We start from the raw sequence: 17,439 nt of genomic DNA, 5'->3' as shown, positions 1-17,439 counted from the left end.
CCAGAGTACTTATGTGTTATGAGATTAATGTTCTAAAATTCTACATTAATAAAAGAAACATAAAAATTTCCTTTTGGTCCTATTGTATCCTCAGGAGTTCCCAATGCTGGTACTCACTCACTAAACAAACATTTATTAAATATCTCATAGATGTCATACCCTGAGCTAGGTCCTGGAAATGTGACCATAAATAAGACCATTTCTGCTGTCTAAGTTTACATAGTGGGGCAATAGAATGCAATGAGACTGGCAAATGTGTAGAATGTAAAATGAGATAGTCTGACTATCTATCAGAGTGAGAAATGCATATTCCATGTCTAGGAATATGTGACATTAATGAAACTTGCACATGTGCACTAAGAAATGAAGCACTCCCATTGGATTTAGCTGGAAGGAGGTCCTAAGCAAAGTGAAAGAGCAATTGTACCCGGAAGAGGACAGATGCTGGAAAACAAGGCCGAGGGAAACAAAGACTTGAGCAGCAGAGGTCTCAAAAGGACAAAATCTCAAGGAGGATGAAGGACAAGTACAAGTGGAAGACCATTTTTCCCAACTGTGATGGCAGGGAGGGTGCAACTGTATTTACTGGTTAGTGGCAGAAAATTGACAGATATCATCTAATGGCTTTTGTTGTCTCATGAAAATACTATTTTTGCCAGCTCCTGAAGGAGAGGTTAAAGACCAAGTTTGAGGGAAGTGAAGAGGAGTTTAAAATCACTTTCATGTGGCAGTAGAGAGTGAAAGAGGATACAGAGGAAATACGTACAACATAAAGAGTGAACCAGGAAACTGGAAACATAATTTCTGGGGAGGAGGAAAGCCCTGGTTAAGGTGAATAGGTACCATCATTCCAACCTCCTGGGTGTTTAAGCAGGGCTCGGGAACCTCCAGGTGGGTATTACCCAATGTAGGAGGGATGGCTGGCCTGTGTGACGGAGGCTGGTGGAAAACGGAGGAGAGCAGTTGCTGGGCAGGAAGTGAAGACAGGTTATAGAGGGGGCCCCTAAGTCAGATAAACACGGGAAGTGAAAGCCAGGCAGTAACTTATTTAAATTTAATATCAGAGGTGAGCAGTGGTAGATGACCACAGGTCGGTGACAGAGAGGTTAGTCGTCAGACAAGGTCAAACAAATGAGAAAGGCAGCTGGATGGCTGTTCAAAGCCAATACCAGTTCCCACACAACCCACGAGTAATATTATTACCTGATTCTTAGACATGCAAGCTGAATTATTTCCTGGATTTGATTTTGAAGTCATCATTTGGTTTAAAATCTGAGCATTATGGAGAGGTTCTGAAGTCCTAGCTATGAGAGGAAAAGAAGATGAAATAAAGAGAAAAAAAGGGTAAAACCATATTAAGTAAAATTATTACAAATACATTCCTCTGGTCTTTCAATAAGTAGCATAAGAAATAAATCAACTCATTGACCACTGTCTCAGAAAATTTAACTAAAACTTTTTTTAGATAAAAGGAATATTATATAGATAATTTAAACAAAAGGATGGGATAGTTGATGCTTATTGCTGAAATATAATTTTTATCTCTAAAGAATGATGACAACATTTCTTCAAAAGTTGCATTAAACACATTTGACTCAATTCAGAATAGATGGACTCTAGAATAAGTCTTGTCCTTTATTTTGGGTAATTTTAATTTTTTTAAGTCCTAAAAATATAATGAATCAAGTTTTCCTGGGGTTTGCTCTTTTAATTTGCTTTAACATAGCTCTGCTCTACAGGGATTTTTTTGCTAGGCATTATTACCAGGCTGCCTTCCCCATTACCTAAGACAATACAATTAATAAATACTGGATGAAATTTTTTTTTAGGTATGGAAAAAAGGCAGTTCAAATCAGAGATGACATTATTAATAACTCAGACATTTTAGAAAGCATTATTTTACCTTGAGTTGGCAAATGCGTTTCAGTGAGGCGTGCCTGGAATAACCTGAATGACAGGAGTGAAAGCATCAATATAGATTACAAACTCAGTTTAATACCTATTTGTATTAAAGCAAAGACTAAATCTAGCTATCTGGCTCGATCTCAACCTATCAAGACAGCTTATCACAAGCTAGTGAAGACTGAGATCGAGAGAGAATGTCAAGCTGAATCTTAGAATTGCTTCAAAATTTAAATAAAAAAAAAATTCTGAGATTTTCTTCATACCCAATATACTACATTAGAAAAACTCCCCCGTCTGCCTGGTTTATGTCAGTATTTCTCAAACTCACATAACAGATGTAGCCTCTTCCTCTGTATATCAAGCCTGCAAATGTTACACCATGGGGAGCTTGAGCTCCCTATCTTAAGCATTCTACACACTTGGAACATAATGAACATAATATTTAGAAGAAAGAAGTCCAAAACTTAGACTACCACTCCAAAATGTAGATATATATCACTGTTCATGCTGTGAGAATTTTTAAAAATGTCATTTCATGACACCTTTGCACACCATCTCACGTGTCAAGTAATATGCAACTTCCAAACCTGACATTTTTCGGTGATGTGAGCAGGAGTGTATAGTATAAAGAGACTGAAAGATGTATAACCAAATGCCAAATCTTGTGACTCTTAACTCAAACAAACCAACAGTTAAAAAAAAAAAAAAAACAAAAAAACCCACAATGTTTTACATGATGAGGAAGGTCTGAGAATTAGAGGATATTAAGGAATTATAATTAAAATTTGTTAGGTATGAAAATGGCATAAGATTCTGTTAAAAAAAAATCACTTTTTAGAGATGTTTATGTGTTAGGGGTAAAATATTTTGCTGTCTTGGATTTGCCTTAAATTCTTCAGCATAATAAAAACGTGATCAAATGTTAATAATTATTTAAAAGTAGGTGATAGGTAAATGGGAGGGTCATTATACTAATTCTTCTTTCTTCTTCTTTTTTTTTTTTTTTAAAGATTTCATCCATTTATTTGACAGAGATCACAAGTAGGCAGAGAGACAGGCAGAGAGGGGGAAGCAGGCTCCCTGCCAAGCAGAGAGCCCAATGCGGGGCTCAATCCCAGGACCCAGGATCATAACCTGAGCCGAAGGCAGAGGCCCAACCCACTGAGCCACCCAGATGCCCCTAATTTTTCTTTCTTTAATATTTTTTTATGAGTTTTTTAATGAGAATTTGAAAATTCTCATAAAAAAGTTTAAAAAAAAACAAACATGAGCACTGTAGCTAAGTTGAAAACAATGAGTATATTAAATGCTGGCAAGGGGTACAGTGAGATAAGTTACATCATAGTCTGCTAAAGAGCGGGCCACCAAAAAACTTGTATTACCTTTTGAGCAGGTAACGTGATTCCATGTATCATGAAACTTAAAAACTCTTCATATACCCTTTAACTAGATAGTTTCAATTCTGAGAATCTATCTGAAGGAATGAGATAAAAATCGGAAATATATTGGGAGATAACTCTATGATAAAAGAAAAAGACTCTAACACAAAGCTTCAGGTATGTTAAAGCATGCCTCTAAATCCTATAACAAGCAGAGAAAAATGTGCCAAATTAAAATGCCAGGTTTCTTCTGCTTCTCTATTTTTCCATATTTTCAAAATGTCCTAAATGAAGTCTGTTTAATCATAGAAAAAAATAAAAACTGTGAAAAATAGAGTTATTCATGAAGATATTCACTATGTTGTTCTTCATAAAAATCACAATGTTGAAAACAACTTAAATGGGGGCGCCTGGGTGGCTCAGTGGGTTAAGCCGCTGCCTTCGGCTCAGGTCATGATCTCAGGGTCCTGGGATCGAGTCCCACATTGGGCTCTCTGCTCAGCAGGGAGCCTGCTTCCCTCTCTCTCTCTCTGCCTGCCTCTCCATCTACTTGTGATTTCTCTCTGTCAAATAAATAAATAAAATCTTTAAAAAAAAAAAAAAAGATTAAAAAAAAAAAACAAAAAACTTAAATGTTGATTTAGAGAACACTTCAATTATGACCTAACTCTGGGACAGATTTCACACCTACTTTATAGGTAGTATAAAAGTTTCTAGGACAGAATAAAGCTCAACAGACATAACATACAGTATGATTTACTCTTAAATACACAAATACAAGGACACACACACAGGGGTAGGAAAGGATACTGGAAGGCAATGTGCCACAATGTTGATAGTAATATTTCTGGGTAATTTCCTTTTCTTTATACTATTCTGTATTATCCACATTTTCACAATGAGAATTTTCCATATGATTAATAAGATTATTTTTAATTTTTTTAAAAAGATTTTACAAATTTATTTGACAGAGAGCGAGAGAGGGAACACAAGCAAGGGCAGTAGGAGAGGGAGAAGCAGGCTTCCAACTGAGCATGGAGCCCAATGCGGGGCTCGATCCCGGAACTCTGGGATCATGACCTAAAACAAAGGCAGCCACCAACTGAGCCACCCAGGTGCCCCATAAGAAAAGATTTTTAAGAGCAAACATGACATTTCCAAGTAGGGAATACCATGTAGAGTTGTTTTTATTTTAAGATTTTATTTATTTATCTGAGAGAGAGGGTGAGCATGACCAAGGGGAGGCACAGAGGGAGAAGCAGACTCCTTGCTGAGCAGGGCTTGATCCCTGCTCAGCAAGGGACCAATCCTGGGATCATGATCTGAGCCGAAGGTCACACCCCGAGTTTTATTTTCTAACTACCTGTAGTGTTGTTGCAGCAGCTCTCTTGGTTCGGCCTGGTTTTGAAGTCCTCTCCGAAGAACAGCGCTGGCATGCTGCAGCTCTCCCTGGCCTTCCAGATGCCCTGCCCAGGCTACGTAGAGAGGAGATGACAAGGTTCCAATCCCGTGGTTGTAAAGAAACTCAAAGAACTGATGAAGATCACTGTTGTACTGAGCCTACAGAAGCCCAAAGCAAACAGATATAAGAACAAAGGAATTGGTGGTCTAGGTATGGCCCAGGGCCCAGCCACCTTCTGTGTTCAGTCTTCATGGAATCCTCAGGCTATACGGCTCTCTGACAGCAAACCTAAAAATTAAGCTTATTCCTTTCCTTTGACATTCAATGTTCCCAAAATTACCCATACTAATTCTCGGGAACTATCCATAATGACTCATGAAGTAAGTACTACAGTTGTCTTAATCAGGGCCTGCTCAAGTACCATAGTGTGCCTCAAATCCTACTATCCTATAATTCAGTGAACAAATCCATCTTAATTCTACCCATTCATGATTACTAGAACTCCTGCCCCCAGGAGCAGTCTTCATTTCAAAACTGAAGAGGTCCGGCCTTTTAACACTTAACCTGAGGCAGCCTTTTCCTTTTAGTATTAAATTTAGTTCCAGAGAGTTAATATTTTCTTAATTATTCACAATGAATTTAATTTACTCCCACGAACCCTCTGAGTACCTGGCAGTGCCTGCTTATCCTTCCATCCCCACCCCCCTCCCATTCAACAAACCTTTTAATTTAATGGTTTCTATCTCACATCATAACACTTACAGTGGTTGATAGAGGAGAAGGGTTTTAAAATTAAATTACTGACTCTGTAATACAGAAGCCAAAAGCTTCCAAAATACACACTCTGGCCATACAACTTTGGAAAGAGAATAGTTAAAGTAAGATAATCTAAAATGATCTTAAAATCTGGGAAAAGGAGCAAAAGCACAGTAGGATTACAGATTAGATTATACATCTGAAAGCATACTTACAAATTTTAAACAGTAATTTATGAATCTTGGGTCATTGTGGTATTTCTTCTTATCCAAAAACTCCTTCATTAAATGTTCTAATAAAGTTGTCAAGTATTCCTTATTTTCAGGAAAGTTCTCTTCTACCCACTGCATGTAACTAGAAAAATATGGATGATATTAATTTTCAAGGCAGCATATAATTTATTTATTTATTTATTCATATAGTTTATTTAAAGGAAAAAATAAACTGAATGCTAACCTTTCCCATTCACCAAGTGGGTCATCGCCCTTGTAGCTCTGCATATGGGCTTCAAACATTCTAGAAAGAGAAAAATATGCACATGACTTATTAGGGATGATTCCTAAAAGCAAAAGATATATTTTATGTTCCTCATTTATACACCTTAAATGGAAATCTTAAATATAAATAAATATAAAATATATTTATATATTAAATATAAAATATATATTATATATAAATATAAAAATATAAAATTTATATATTAAATATAAAATATATCTTAAATCTCAAATGCGACATTAAGAATTAAAAGATTATTCACTTAAAAGTGGCCAGAAAATTCAAGCACAGTTATCTTTCCAGAAGATAGCAAGACCCAAGGCCCCCAAATTTAGCCCTTATAAAGAGGCAGCTGGAAGAGGGTCCCAGACTCTATTCCAAAGGATCTTTTTCTCCTGTCACTGATGCCCAATGTCACTACCATCCTGAGGGCAGCGTCCACAAGTTGCTATTCCTCAAATGGAGGGACCCCCTCCCCCTACTGCACAGAAGCTTGGCTAAGACTTGGCTAGGAGACATGAAGGGGGCTTGTGAGTGAGCATGGGAGTGTAGGATACTACCAAGTTTCCAGACACTTCGCTTTCTGGCAATGTTCATAAAACATAATGGCAATGTTCATAAATCAGCCACTATGGCTTCCTCTGCTTGCTGCTACTTTCACATACTATCCTCAGCTTTAAAAAAAAAAAAAAATCAGCCAAGTGAAGGAAAGTTCTCTAAGGGCACTTGGGTGCTAGGAGGGCAAATGAACAAACAAACAGAAACATGTGAAATAAAGTCACGTGATATTAAAAACTTAGGGGAAAAAAACCAAAACCAAACCAAAACAAAACAAAATGGAAGATGAGGTACGAGTATGATAAGAGTTACAATTTTTAGATAGAATGGTCAGGAAAGGCCATTCTCTCTGAGGGGGTGGCACTTGATCAAAGTCAAAGAGCCATGCAGTTATTTACGTGTGCTGAGCTAGACGGGTGGCGTGACAGTATATAATGTGCATTTAAAACATCCATTCTGCTCCTTCAAGCAAAGGGGATGGGGAGTGGGTACAGAAGTGGGAAACCAGTCAGGGAGCTACTTCAGTCTCATGGGGTGGTGGGCTGAACTAGGGTGGGAACAATGCAAGTACGGAATTTGGGGTGTTTTGAAGAAATAATGGGACTTGCCTATGGGATTGCTTCCTGGATATGAGAGAGTCAAGCTAAGAAAGACTTCAGGTTTTCTATCGGAGAAATTACATGATTTTTTGAAAAAAGGTCTTGAAAGCAATACTTTCTCCTGGCTAGCATATGTATACCAATGCAATCAATTTTTCTTATGACTCAAAATCTAGAAGACACAAAAGGTCAATAAAGTAAATATATATATTTATATATAAAGTAAACTATATATAAATAAAAAGCTTCCATATGTCAAATAAACACAACATCAAGCAGAGTCAAAAGAGAAATGATCAACTGGTATAAAAAAAAACAAAACCAGCTTTTAGAAATTGAGGGGGAAAACAATTAAAAAAAAAAAAAGGCATTCTAAAGGAAAATACTCAACCTCTCTTACAAGAGAAATTTACCTCACTCAGAATTTCTCACCTACCAGACTGGCAAAACTAAAACAATATGGCAACAGTGTATAGATGAAGCAATGGGAAACAGGCACTCTCACATCTTGCTTGAAGGTAAGAGTGCTCATGATCCCTGCTGAGGGAACTGGTAATATCTGCCAAAATTACAGACGGATCTACTTTTGATCTAGCAAATCCACTTCTGGGAATCTAAAAAACAGATATATTTGTGTATGTGCAAAATGTCACACGTACAAGATTTTTCACTGCAGCTCTATTTAGAAAAAGACTGTTAATAACCCAAAGAGCCATAAATAGGGGACTTTTTAGATCAATTATGGTACATGAAATATGCAGCTGTAAAATAGATTGAGAAAGAGCTCTATATACTGATAGAGATCTCCAAGGATACTGTTAAGCAAAAAAAGCTACACTTAAATGAAATAAAGGCAGCAATTGTACAGACATATACATATACACCCCTCCATATACACACATACATGCATGCATATATAGATATACTAATGTAATATTATAATATAAATATATCTGCAAAAAGAAACATTTGAAAATTACACTAGAAAAGTGATTCCATATGAGGGGTTGGGAGAGTAGGTAGGCATAATAAATCTCAGTGAATACTTTTTAAAATCTTTTTAAAAAGCCAAATAAATGTATTACTTATTTTTAAAAATGAACAAGTAATTACTTCTAAATTTTAATCTCCTTCGCATGCTTCATAGGTGTGCTCCCCCAAATTAAGTTAATAACAGAGCGCTGCAAATAAACATTTCATATTCCAATACCAACCACATTTCCCTAAATGACCTGAATACACTGTAAATGAATACCAAAAACATCCAGGTCACTGGAGCAAATTAGTCTTTACAAAGTCAAAATGAGGCCCTTTTAAAATGGGGAAAACAAGTTTCTAAAAGTGAAATAGTTTGCTGTCTTAAAGGCAACAGGTTTTTGCTTTGGCTGTACTTAACCATCCTGGTCTTCTGATCCCTCAAGAGAGTAAATTACTCTGGTGCTGATAAAACGAACCAGTTTTACTTCCTGTCACATATGACTGAACTATTTTAAATGCTTTTGAAACGATCTAGATAAATCACCTAAAGTCATAAAGCTAAGGTGTGAGAATGTAAGAAACTGTTAGCAGGTTAACCTAAATGACAGTAAGCATAGTTTTTTTGTAAAGCTCACGTTATTCAAAGACTCGTTTTCAAACTGATTGTGGGATTATGGGTAAGAGCTATTTTAAGTTCTCTTCCTACTGTACTATAATTTATTTTATTATTATTATTATTTTTGGTAAATTAAGTGGCTTTGAGAGTTTCTCATGAAACCTATACGCAAGGCTTAGGGGTTTTGCTGGGGTAGACTTTCTCCCGCGGCGACGATCTGCCCAGAGCGGATTCCTTACAGAGGTGAACTCCGAGAGCTCCGAGGGCCTCACGAGTTGGCCAAATCCCCCTAAACTGCCCCCGTGATCGCAGCTCGGAGGACTAGAGTCGGGGTCTCAGCGGACAGCGTCAACTATACGGTCCGGGGTCCTTTCCACGACCCGCAAGTGGCTCACAGCCTAGCTGGGTGGGAATAGGGGCGGGGAAGAAACACACCAAAGCCACGGAAACGGGCGGGAGGGACAAAGGGAGGCAGGACTGCGGCCGCCCGGGGCGGGGACCTGCAGACCCCGAATTCTGGGTACTCTAGCCCCCTCCTCGGTCCGCAGTCGGAGGATGCGCCCCCGCGTCGCCCCCATCGCACCCGACCGACACTTACTGAAAGACATTTTCCGGGTTATCCATGGCGAGAGGACGCAGGCCAGCAACCGCTCACCCGAGTCGCCGGCGAGGAGCTGCCACCGATTTGAATCTCCCGCGCAGCCGCACTCGGGGCAACGGGCGTCTGCAAGGCGCCTGGCCATTGGCCTCGGCTGCAGACGGGCTGGCCAATTGCCGGGGCCGTTGCCGGGAGACATTTGTCCCGCCTCCCTCCGGCGCATCGCTCGTTCCTCCCACTTCCCCCGCGGTCCTCAGTTGAATTGTAAACTCCCGGCGCGCCGAGTGCAGGCTGGGTTTTGAAGTACCGCGTGGGGAGGGAGCCCTAGAATTTTGGCTTAGTGACTACGGTGTGAGGGCACGTCGGTAGGCACTTCACGGCTGGTTATGTAGGTGATTTATGGCATGTGAAGATGATAGGTTAGTACCCTTGCAGACCTCTGGGCTTGATTTAACTCAGCTGAAGACTGGGTGCCCTAAAGCAGAGGAGGGGTCAAGGTCCTGGGAGCTGTTCCTTCATCCAAATGTCAATTAAAGTAAGAGTGGAGGAGTTTGAATAGATAGTAGAAGGCCAACAAGGAAACCTTCAACGTCTTCTGTGGAACGAGTTGCTCTGGAGACCCAAGTTCTCAGGAGTTATAAATTGAGGATACCTCTTTGCGAAGGAGGCCAGATGTCTAAGAAGAAATATGGGATATGCCGATGCTTCCTGCCTAAAAGTGAGTTGGAAAAGAATCAACCTAGCTTTTCTGCCCCTTGGACTTTTTTTTTTTAATTAAAAAAAATTTTTTTTTAAATTTCTTTTCAGCGTAACAGTATTCATTGTTTTTGCACCACGCCCAGCGCTCCATGCAATACATGCCCTCCCTAATACCCACCACCTTGTTCCCCCAATCTCCCCCCGCCACCCCTTCAAGACCCTCAGGTTGTTTTTCAGAGTCCATAGTCTCTCATGGTTCACCTCCCCTGGCCCTTGGACTTTAATGACTTCCCATTCTACCTCTCCAGATTGTTTCAAAAGTCACATAACAATGCAAATAAAATACAAATAGTTAATTAATATGATTACCTTCCTTTCGCAGAAGCTGTGTGGGGGTTTGTTCTCTTAGGGCCCTAAAAAAAAAAAAAAGCAGCTTTTGGAAATGCTGATGCTCTCACAGTCCAGAATTTCATCCCCAGTGTTGATCAATTTGAATCTACACAAGAATCCGATTTGTAGCACTTAAAACAGAGAGAGTGCTCACTCTGGGGTCTTTAGACAAATGTTAGGTTCTGCTGACCATCACAGGAATTAGCAGATTGTTGCATTCATTCAGGTTTTCAGCTTGTGTCTGATAATGGCTCAGTCATCAATTAGGAAATGTTGATTGAACACCCATCGTATACCAACTGTCATTGGATTTATATCTAATTACAGCCTTGTCCGACTCAAACAGATCCATCCATAAGAAGCTAGTGGCTTTGTCCGGGAGATGAAGATGCAGTCATAGAACACTATTTAAATATGGTATATATGTGTATTACTTATATTAGTGTTCAGATTATCTCTTAAGGGGATCCAGAGGAGGGAGGGGAAATGGGGCCTGTCACATAAAACTTAATGAGGAAGGTGGAGCTTGAATTAGGCCTTGAAGGGGGGTGGGGGGGGTCAATCTCTCCCTTACTATCATAGCATTTTTAAAATAAGTGGCTTTGAAAGTTTCTCATGACACCTGCACAGAAGGTTTAGGTTTTTTGTTGGGTTAGACTTTTTTCTTCCATGGTGGTGATCTGCCCAGGGCAGATTCTATTAAAGAAGAGTTCTGAGGATTGCCCACATTAGCCATAGCCCAGCAGAGGAGGGCCTGGGTATCATTGAAGAGTGCCAGCTACACAGTGTGGGGTCCTTTCTTTGACTCAGGAGTGGCTCACAGCCTAGTTGGTGATGGATGAGGGTGAGGTGGAGACAAAGTCCAAAGCCAAGGAAATGAGCAGAAGGGGCCAAAGGAGACAGGACGGGGGGAGAGCCTGGAGGAGGTCATTCTTGGTGTAAACAGGGTTACTGTAGGATCACCCTGGAGAACTGTTAATGAGTAGTGGAGATGGTTTGATAGTTCGATGTCAAATCTTGAACACTAAATTAAGGAGTTTGTACTTGATCATGATAGTAATTGGGCCTTTTAGGAGCAGCAGGTCTGGTTATGTGTAAAGAACACCTTTCCTGCTTCAGGGGCAGGAATGGACAGTTAAAACTTTCTCTTTCTTTAAAACTCTAATTTATCTGTTAATTTCAGTATTAAATTACTAACTATGTTAAATTGACTAAAAGATTCTCTACATTTTTAGGAAGGCCAATAGATGAAGTTTTTTTATTTGTATTTGGGTTTTCAGTGACTTGTTATTTCAATATCATAATCTCCACATCTACTAGAAGAGGGATGCCAGGCCACAACAGGGGAGAAGCTCCAACCTTGGCTTTCCCAAGGAGCAGCAAATGGGCAAGTGATTCAAGATCTTTTTTTTTTTTTTTTTTTTTTTTTTTTTTAAGGGTGTGGGGTGAGAGACAGGAGAGAGGGGCAGAGAGAATCTTAAGCAGGCATGGAGCCTGACTTGGGGCTCCATCTCACAACTCTGGGATTGATCTGAACCGAAATCAAGAGTTGGATGCTTAACCAACTGAGTTGCCTGGTGCCCCAAAATTCAAAGTCTTAATCTGGCTATCAGTTTCCTGATCTGTAAAATGAAAAAGAGAAATCTTCTTCCTTGTCTTTGTCTGTCTTCCACTATCCTATAACCTCATAAGGTTATTAGGTCCATTTAATCCCTGAACTCTCTTGGGTTGTCATATAATATCAAAGTTAGTGCTCTGTTTAGAAAAGAAAAATGATTATTTCTCTCTAGGTTCTGCCTATTTGACAAATGTAAGTAATCACAGATTCACATATATTTTCCTTCCTCTGGGAATTTAGAGCAACTTAGAGTAACAGTATTATATGTATTGCTGAAACATCATATAAGATTGGAGGTTTATAATTAGAACAGTTACAGAAAGCTGATGAGTGTTTTAAGGGACTATGGAATATTAAGAATAAAGTTGATTTGTAGGAAGAGAGATATAGAACACTATTTTAGAATATGTTTTTCTTCTGAGAATGGGTTGTGACTTCAGAAGATGCCTCTGTGGTTAAAACCCAGGATCCACTCTTGTGGATAAGAACTACATATATATTTGATCTTCCACATGACCAAAGGTATATTTTTCATATATATTTGGTCTTCCTCTGTGGATTCTGTCTTACATACAGTTCACAAAACTTTTGGAATTTCCTTGAGAAACTGAGGAGAATGGCAAAGCTCTCTTTTGTTAATGAGGTGACTTTTGGAAAGCACCTAAGGATGGGGCTGGTTGCCAGAAGAACCAACTATGTGATTAGAAGGTTGGAACTTTCAGTGCACCCCCCCACCAACTACCAACCAACCTCAAACTTAGGAGAGGAGAGAAGCTGAAGGTTGACACAACCAATGGCTAAAGACTTAGTCAACCATGACTATGCACTGAAGCCTCCATATAAACCCAAGAGGGCAGCTTATTGGTCCTTTTTTTTTCTTTTTTTTCCAGAGAGCTTTCACACTTGTGGAATCAGAATGTGTCACCAAATACCACCAAACTCCATGAGGACAGAAGCTCCGTCTGGTTGTTGATTCATATCCTTTAGTAAACTGATAAATGTAAGTAAGTGTTTCCCTGAGTTATGAGAGCTACTCTAGCAAATTAATCAAACCCAAGGAGGAGGTGGTTGGAACCTCTAATCTGAAGTTGGGGTGGGGAAAAGTCTTGTAAGACTGAATTTATAACTTATGGAACCTGATGCCATGTCTGGGTAGACAGTGTTAGAATTAAGTTGAATATTCAGATGTCCTGCTGGACACCCTGCTGGTGTCTGGGAATTGCTTGGTATTGTGGTGGAAGTGGGAATCGGGTGTCTCCCCTTGCCATGTTGGAATTGGATCCAGATACCTTAAAAGTCCTCCAGTATGTCTCTCTCTTTGCTTCAGATGCCAGCCACAAGTCCCAGGGGTTCTCAGCCTCCCATATTTCTGACCAATTGGCTACGAATTCAGGGGTTCCCACAACCTTCTCCAGGTTTGATAACTCACAAGAATGACTCTCAGAAAACTCAGGAAACTTATGATTACAGTTTTATTACAAAAGATACACATAGGGTGTAGTCTAGGAAAATCCTGGACTTGGCCTTTCCATGCTCTCCCTTTGCAGAGTCAAGGTACATTATTTTCTTGGCACATCAGTGTGTTAACCAGCCAGGAATCTCCACTGAGCTTCAGTATCCCAAGTTTTTACTAGAGTTTCATTATGAAAGAACGACTGATTAAATCATTGGTGTGTGCGTGTACATGCGCGCGTGTGTGAGAGTGAACTCAATCTCTAACCCTCCCTCCTCTCTCTTGAGGTTGGGAGGACTGGCTGATATCCTGTGACTCCAAGCCCCAAACTTGATCTTTCTGCTGACCAGAAATTCATCTTTCTAATCTTTCTGGTTCGTCTTTCTGTTGACAAGCTCCCATCCAGAAGCTATCTGGAGAGCCACCATGAGACACATCATTAGCATACCAAGAACTCCAATGACCTAGAGAGAATTTCAGGGGTTTTTGAAGATCCACCAGGAAACCAGGTTAAAGACCAGACAGATTTTTTTTAATACCTTGGATTGATGTGCATCTTCGAGCATCAGCTCAGAATTTCATTAGCATTAATAGCTTCTATACTTTGTAACCTCTGTACTTTCAGGACAGCAATTACGTCCTCTTCCAAAATTGGTATCCTTGCTCAGACTGGATTTGCTTCCATCCCTTCAAAGAGCTGGACACTTCTCAAGCTAGAGAAAAGAGCTAAATCAAGGCTCAGACTTGGCAACTTAGAAACATCAGTTTCAGAGACAGTCCTGACAGATGTTTACATAGCTGAGCACTGATAAAATTCTTGTCTGTGTATCAAAGTCTGAATTAGGTCCTTTAGTTTATCCTTTCGGAAACAAAGGAATGGCACGAGGAAACGGAAGTGATACCATGAATAACTGGTAGCCTGGTTTATCAGTTAATCAGTTGTATTAACTAAATGCAATCAGTAAATCAGCTTAATTTACACACACATGTGGTGTTAAAATGATGAAGACAATTTAGGTGATCCAGACTTTGTTTAACACTTCAGGAAACAGGTAGTCCCCATTCCCCAGAGTCTAGAGGAAAGTGAGGCATATGCGAGGAAGTGGTGAGTTTTTAGGCAAAATGAACAGAGGAGAAAAAAATTTTAAAAGGTACAAGGAAAACTTTGGCGTTATTGGTGACCAGGGATAGGTCTCCTGGATGGTGTGGCTTCTGGGCGTAAGGTGGAATCCTCATAAGCACATGACATTTTGAATGTTAGATTTGGATTTGTGGATCTAATCTCCCTGAGTTGATAATGCCTAGTCTACCTGGGAAAGTATGTTATTAGACACACATTAACTTAAAGTGACTGCTCAGCCCCTGTCAATATTTACCTGAGCTGTGTTTCTGACTTATAAGGCTCTGTGCCTTGCCTGTTACTGTCGTAGTCACTGGTCCTACTGTGACTTTTACATTGTTCTCTTTTATCTTTGTATCTTTGCAGTCTCTTTGCTTTTGCATACTGATGCACTATACTACATTTTTGACTATCAGACACTGATTGCATTTAGTTAATACAACTGATTTGCCTTTCCATTTGTTGCACTTTGCAATTTCTGTGCTATTTTAGCCTGCTTAAGCTCTTTCCCTGGACTAGATGTTTGATGGTCAATGCTGCTTTGACTCTCCTTTTGTCTTGGAGAGGTCTTGGACCTTCTGGCTGTTTAACGGGACACCCAGATGATGACCTTACTGTTTTGTTGTTGTTTTTTAAGATTTTATTTATTTGTCAAAGAGAGAGAGAGAGGGAGAGAGCACATACAAGCAGGGGGAGCAGCAGGCAGAGGGAGAAGCAGACTTCTAGGGAGCCCGATAAGATGTGGGGCTCTATCCCAGGATCCTGGGAGCATAACCTGAGCCAAAGGTGGATGCTTAACTGACTGAACCACCCAAATGTCCCTCCCACTTTTTTTTTTTTTTTTTAACTTATTTCCCATTTTGACTTCTTGACCACCTTGAACCGTTAACTTCTCAATCCATTTTCCTGATTATCTCTGACCTTTGGATCTCAGTGTACTCCTGGGCTTTGTACCAGCATTCGGGGAGTAGCTTTTTATTTGGTTCACGTACTTGGAGGTTGAAAAAGGAGGATATCTGAAGTAAAATTAACACCAACAGGAAACAATGAACACTTTTATGATCATTTCTTGTGTTCATATTAAATATTCCTATAGTAGCCACTTAAAAGTTCCCAGCCAGACTTGCATTCTCTTGGTTTCAGCCTTGTTGGTATTTTCTCATTCTTCACCTGCTTCTACGTCACTGGATATATGCTATATACTTATCCTGCTTACACCCAGTTGGCTTGGCAAAGACTTTAATGACATTGAAAATTTGAGATCTATTCAAACCCCACAGAAGTCTCTGTTTCTTCCCTTATTCCCACTTGATAGCCTCTTTAATTTTTCTGAGAGTACATCTTCAACAGTATCCCTTCTCTTGGGCATTAATTAATTTGTCACAGTACAGTAATTGATGCGTACTTGCCAGTGACAACAAAAAACATCAGTGACTTTACAGAGGGGCTTATAAATCTATCCAGATACCTTGAATCACAATTAATAGGAGACCAAGGAGCACCTTGGTGGCTCAGTCAGTTAAGTGTCTGATTCTTGGTTTCAGCTCAGGTCATGATTTCAGGGTCATGAGATCAAGCCCCACATCAGACTCCATATCAGTGCAGAGTCTGTTTGAGATTCTCTCCCTCTCTCTTTGTCCCTCCTCCTCTCTCTCTCTCCCTGAAATAAATAAATAGATAAACAAACAAATAAAGTCTCTAAGAAAATGCAAATCAGGCTTGCTTAGCAGCGAGAATTGATTGACTCATGCAACTGAAAAATCCATAGGTATGTGGGTTTCAGGTACAATTTGATCAGGATTTTTCCAGTTTTCCTCTGCTGTTCTCTTAGCTCTGCAAACTCTTTTTTGACTTCGCCTCGGGCTTGGTTCCTTTGTGGTAGCAAAAATATGGCAGCGGTTCCTGGTGTCAGTGTGCTTACTCCATAGTGGCAAATAACCTAGCAAATGTGCTGTGTCACTCTCCACTGGTTTGGTCCCATGCCTTCTCCTGCAGCCTCCTCTGAATCACATGGACATGTACCCAAAGAAAGTCAGGGGCTTGGGAAGTTAAATGGGGAGCATGGCTGGGAACACAACCAACGGATGTCTGGACAGGCAGTTCCTAGCAAGCAGAGCTCTCTGTCACTTTGAAAAGGAAATTGGAAAACCACTGGAAGTGAATGGGGTCACTCAAGCTGCACACTGTGAACTGCTGATCCACAGCTACAAACCTGTGACCCAGTCACTAAGTGGAGATTCTTTTTAGCATCTTCTGAAGATTTCCTCCTTGTGACTCATTCTTAGAGGAACGGTGAAAAGAACAGGCCTGTCCATAAGCCCAAAAGAAAAGGGGATGGAATGGCTATGAGCTGTTCCTGTCATGGACACCACCATGCCTCTTGTGTGGTCATTGTGCCTTCATGGTATTTGGAAACTGAAAAAAAAAAATTGGTTTCAGAAAACATAATGACCTATTCTCTTTGTGTTAACTTTTCTGGTAGGTTAGCTCCTCGTGAGAAAGAAGCCTCCATCTCCACGGAAGTCAAATAGGTTGTTCTGGGCTGAATTGTGCCCTACCCTTTGCCAGTTCAAATGTTGAAGTCCTAACCCCAAGTACTTTAGAGTGTGACCATTCTAGAGATAAGGTCTTTAAGGAAGTAGTTGAGTTAAAATGAGGCAATTGGAGTGGGCCCAGGCAAATGTGACTGGTGTCTTTAGAAGAAGAGAGTTGGACACAGAAATGTACAGAGGAAACTGTGTGAGGAGGCAGTGGGAACATGGCCACCTATAATACAAGGAGAGAGACCTGGGACAGGTCCTTCATGGCTTTCAGAAGGAACCAATTAGATGACACATCCAGAACTGTGATGTAAATAACATTCCTGTTGC

General features: G+C 40.0%; 2 protein-coding genes across 2 annotated transcripts in view; one reads left to right on the top strand and one right to left on the bottom strand.

Moving 5' to 3' along the window:
* BUB1 (BUB1 mitotic checkpoint serine/threonine kinase) overlaps positions 1–9,414 on the bottom strand; it is a 44,211-nt gene extending 34,797 nt beyond the window's left edge. The window contains exons 1-6 of the mRNA XM_032352779.1: positions 9,290–9,414; positions 5,899–5,958; positions 5,658–5,796; positions 4,648–4,844; positions 1,904–1,947; positions 1,204–1,304 (exon numbers count right to left, since the gene is read on the bottom strand). Of these exons, the coding sequence (XP_032208670.1) occupies positions 1,204–1,304; positions 1,904–1,947; positions 4,648–4,844; positions 5,658–5,796; positions 5,899–5,958; positions 9,290–9,315 (567 nt within the window). The 5' untranslated portion in view covers positions 9,316–9,414. The remainder of the gene's footprint in view (positions 1–1,203; positions 1,305–1,903; positions 1,948–4,647; positions 4,845–5,657; positions 5,797–5,898; positions 5,959–9,289) is intronic.
* A 139-nt stretch (positions 9,415–9,553) lies between these two features.
* The window catches only part of ACOXL (acyl-CoA oxidase like), a 358,121-nt gene continuing 350,235 nt past the window's right edge, over positions 9,554–17,439 (top strand). Inside the window, exons 1-2 of the mRNA XM_032352781.1 lie at positions 9,554–10,007; positions 12,887–12,996. Coding sequence (XP_032208672.1) covers positions 12,995–12,996 — 2 coding nt within the window. The 5' untranslated portion in view covers positions 9,554–10,007; positions 12,887–12,994. The remainder of the gene's footprint in view (positions 10,008–12,886; positions 12,997–17,439) is intronic.

Source organism: Mustela erminea, chromosome 7, assembly GCF_009829155.1.
Source record: "Mustela erminea isolate mMusErm1 chromosome 7, mMusErm1.Pri, whole genome shotgun sequence".
NCBI classification, from domain to species: domain Eukaryota; kingdom Metazoa; phylum Chordata; class Mammalia; order Carnivora; family Mustelidae; genus Mustela; species Mustela erminea.
The sequence above is the reverse complement of the archived record's forward strand: the minus strand, read 5'-3'. Positions and strand labels throughout refer to the sequence as shown.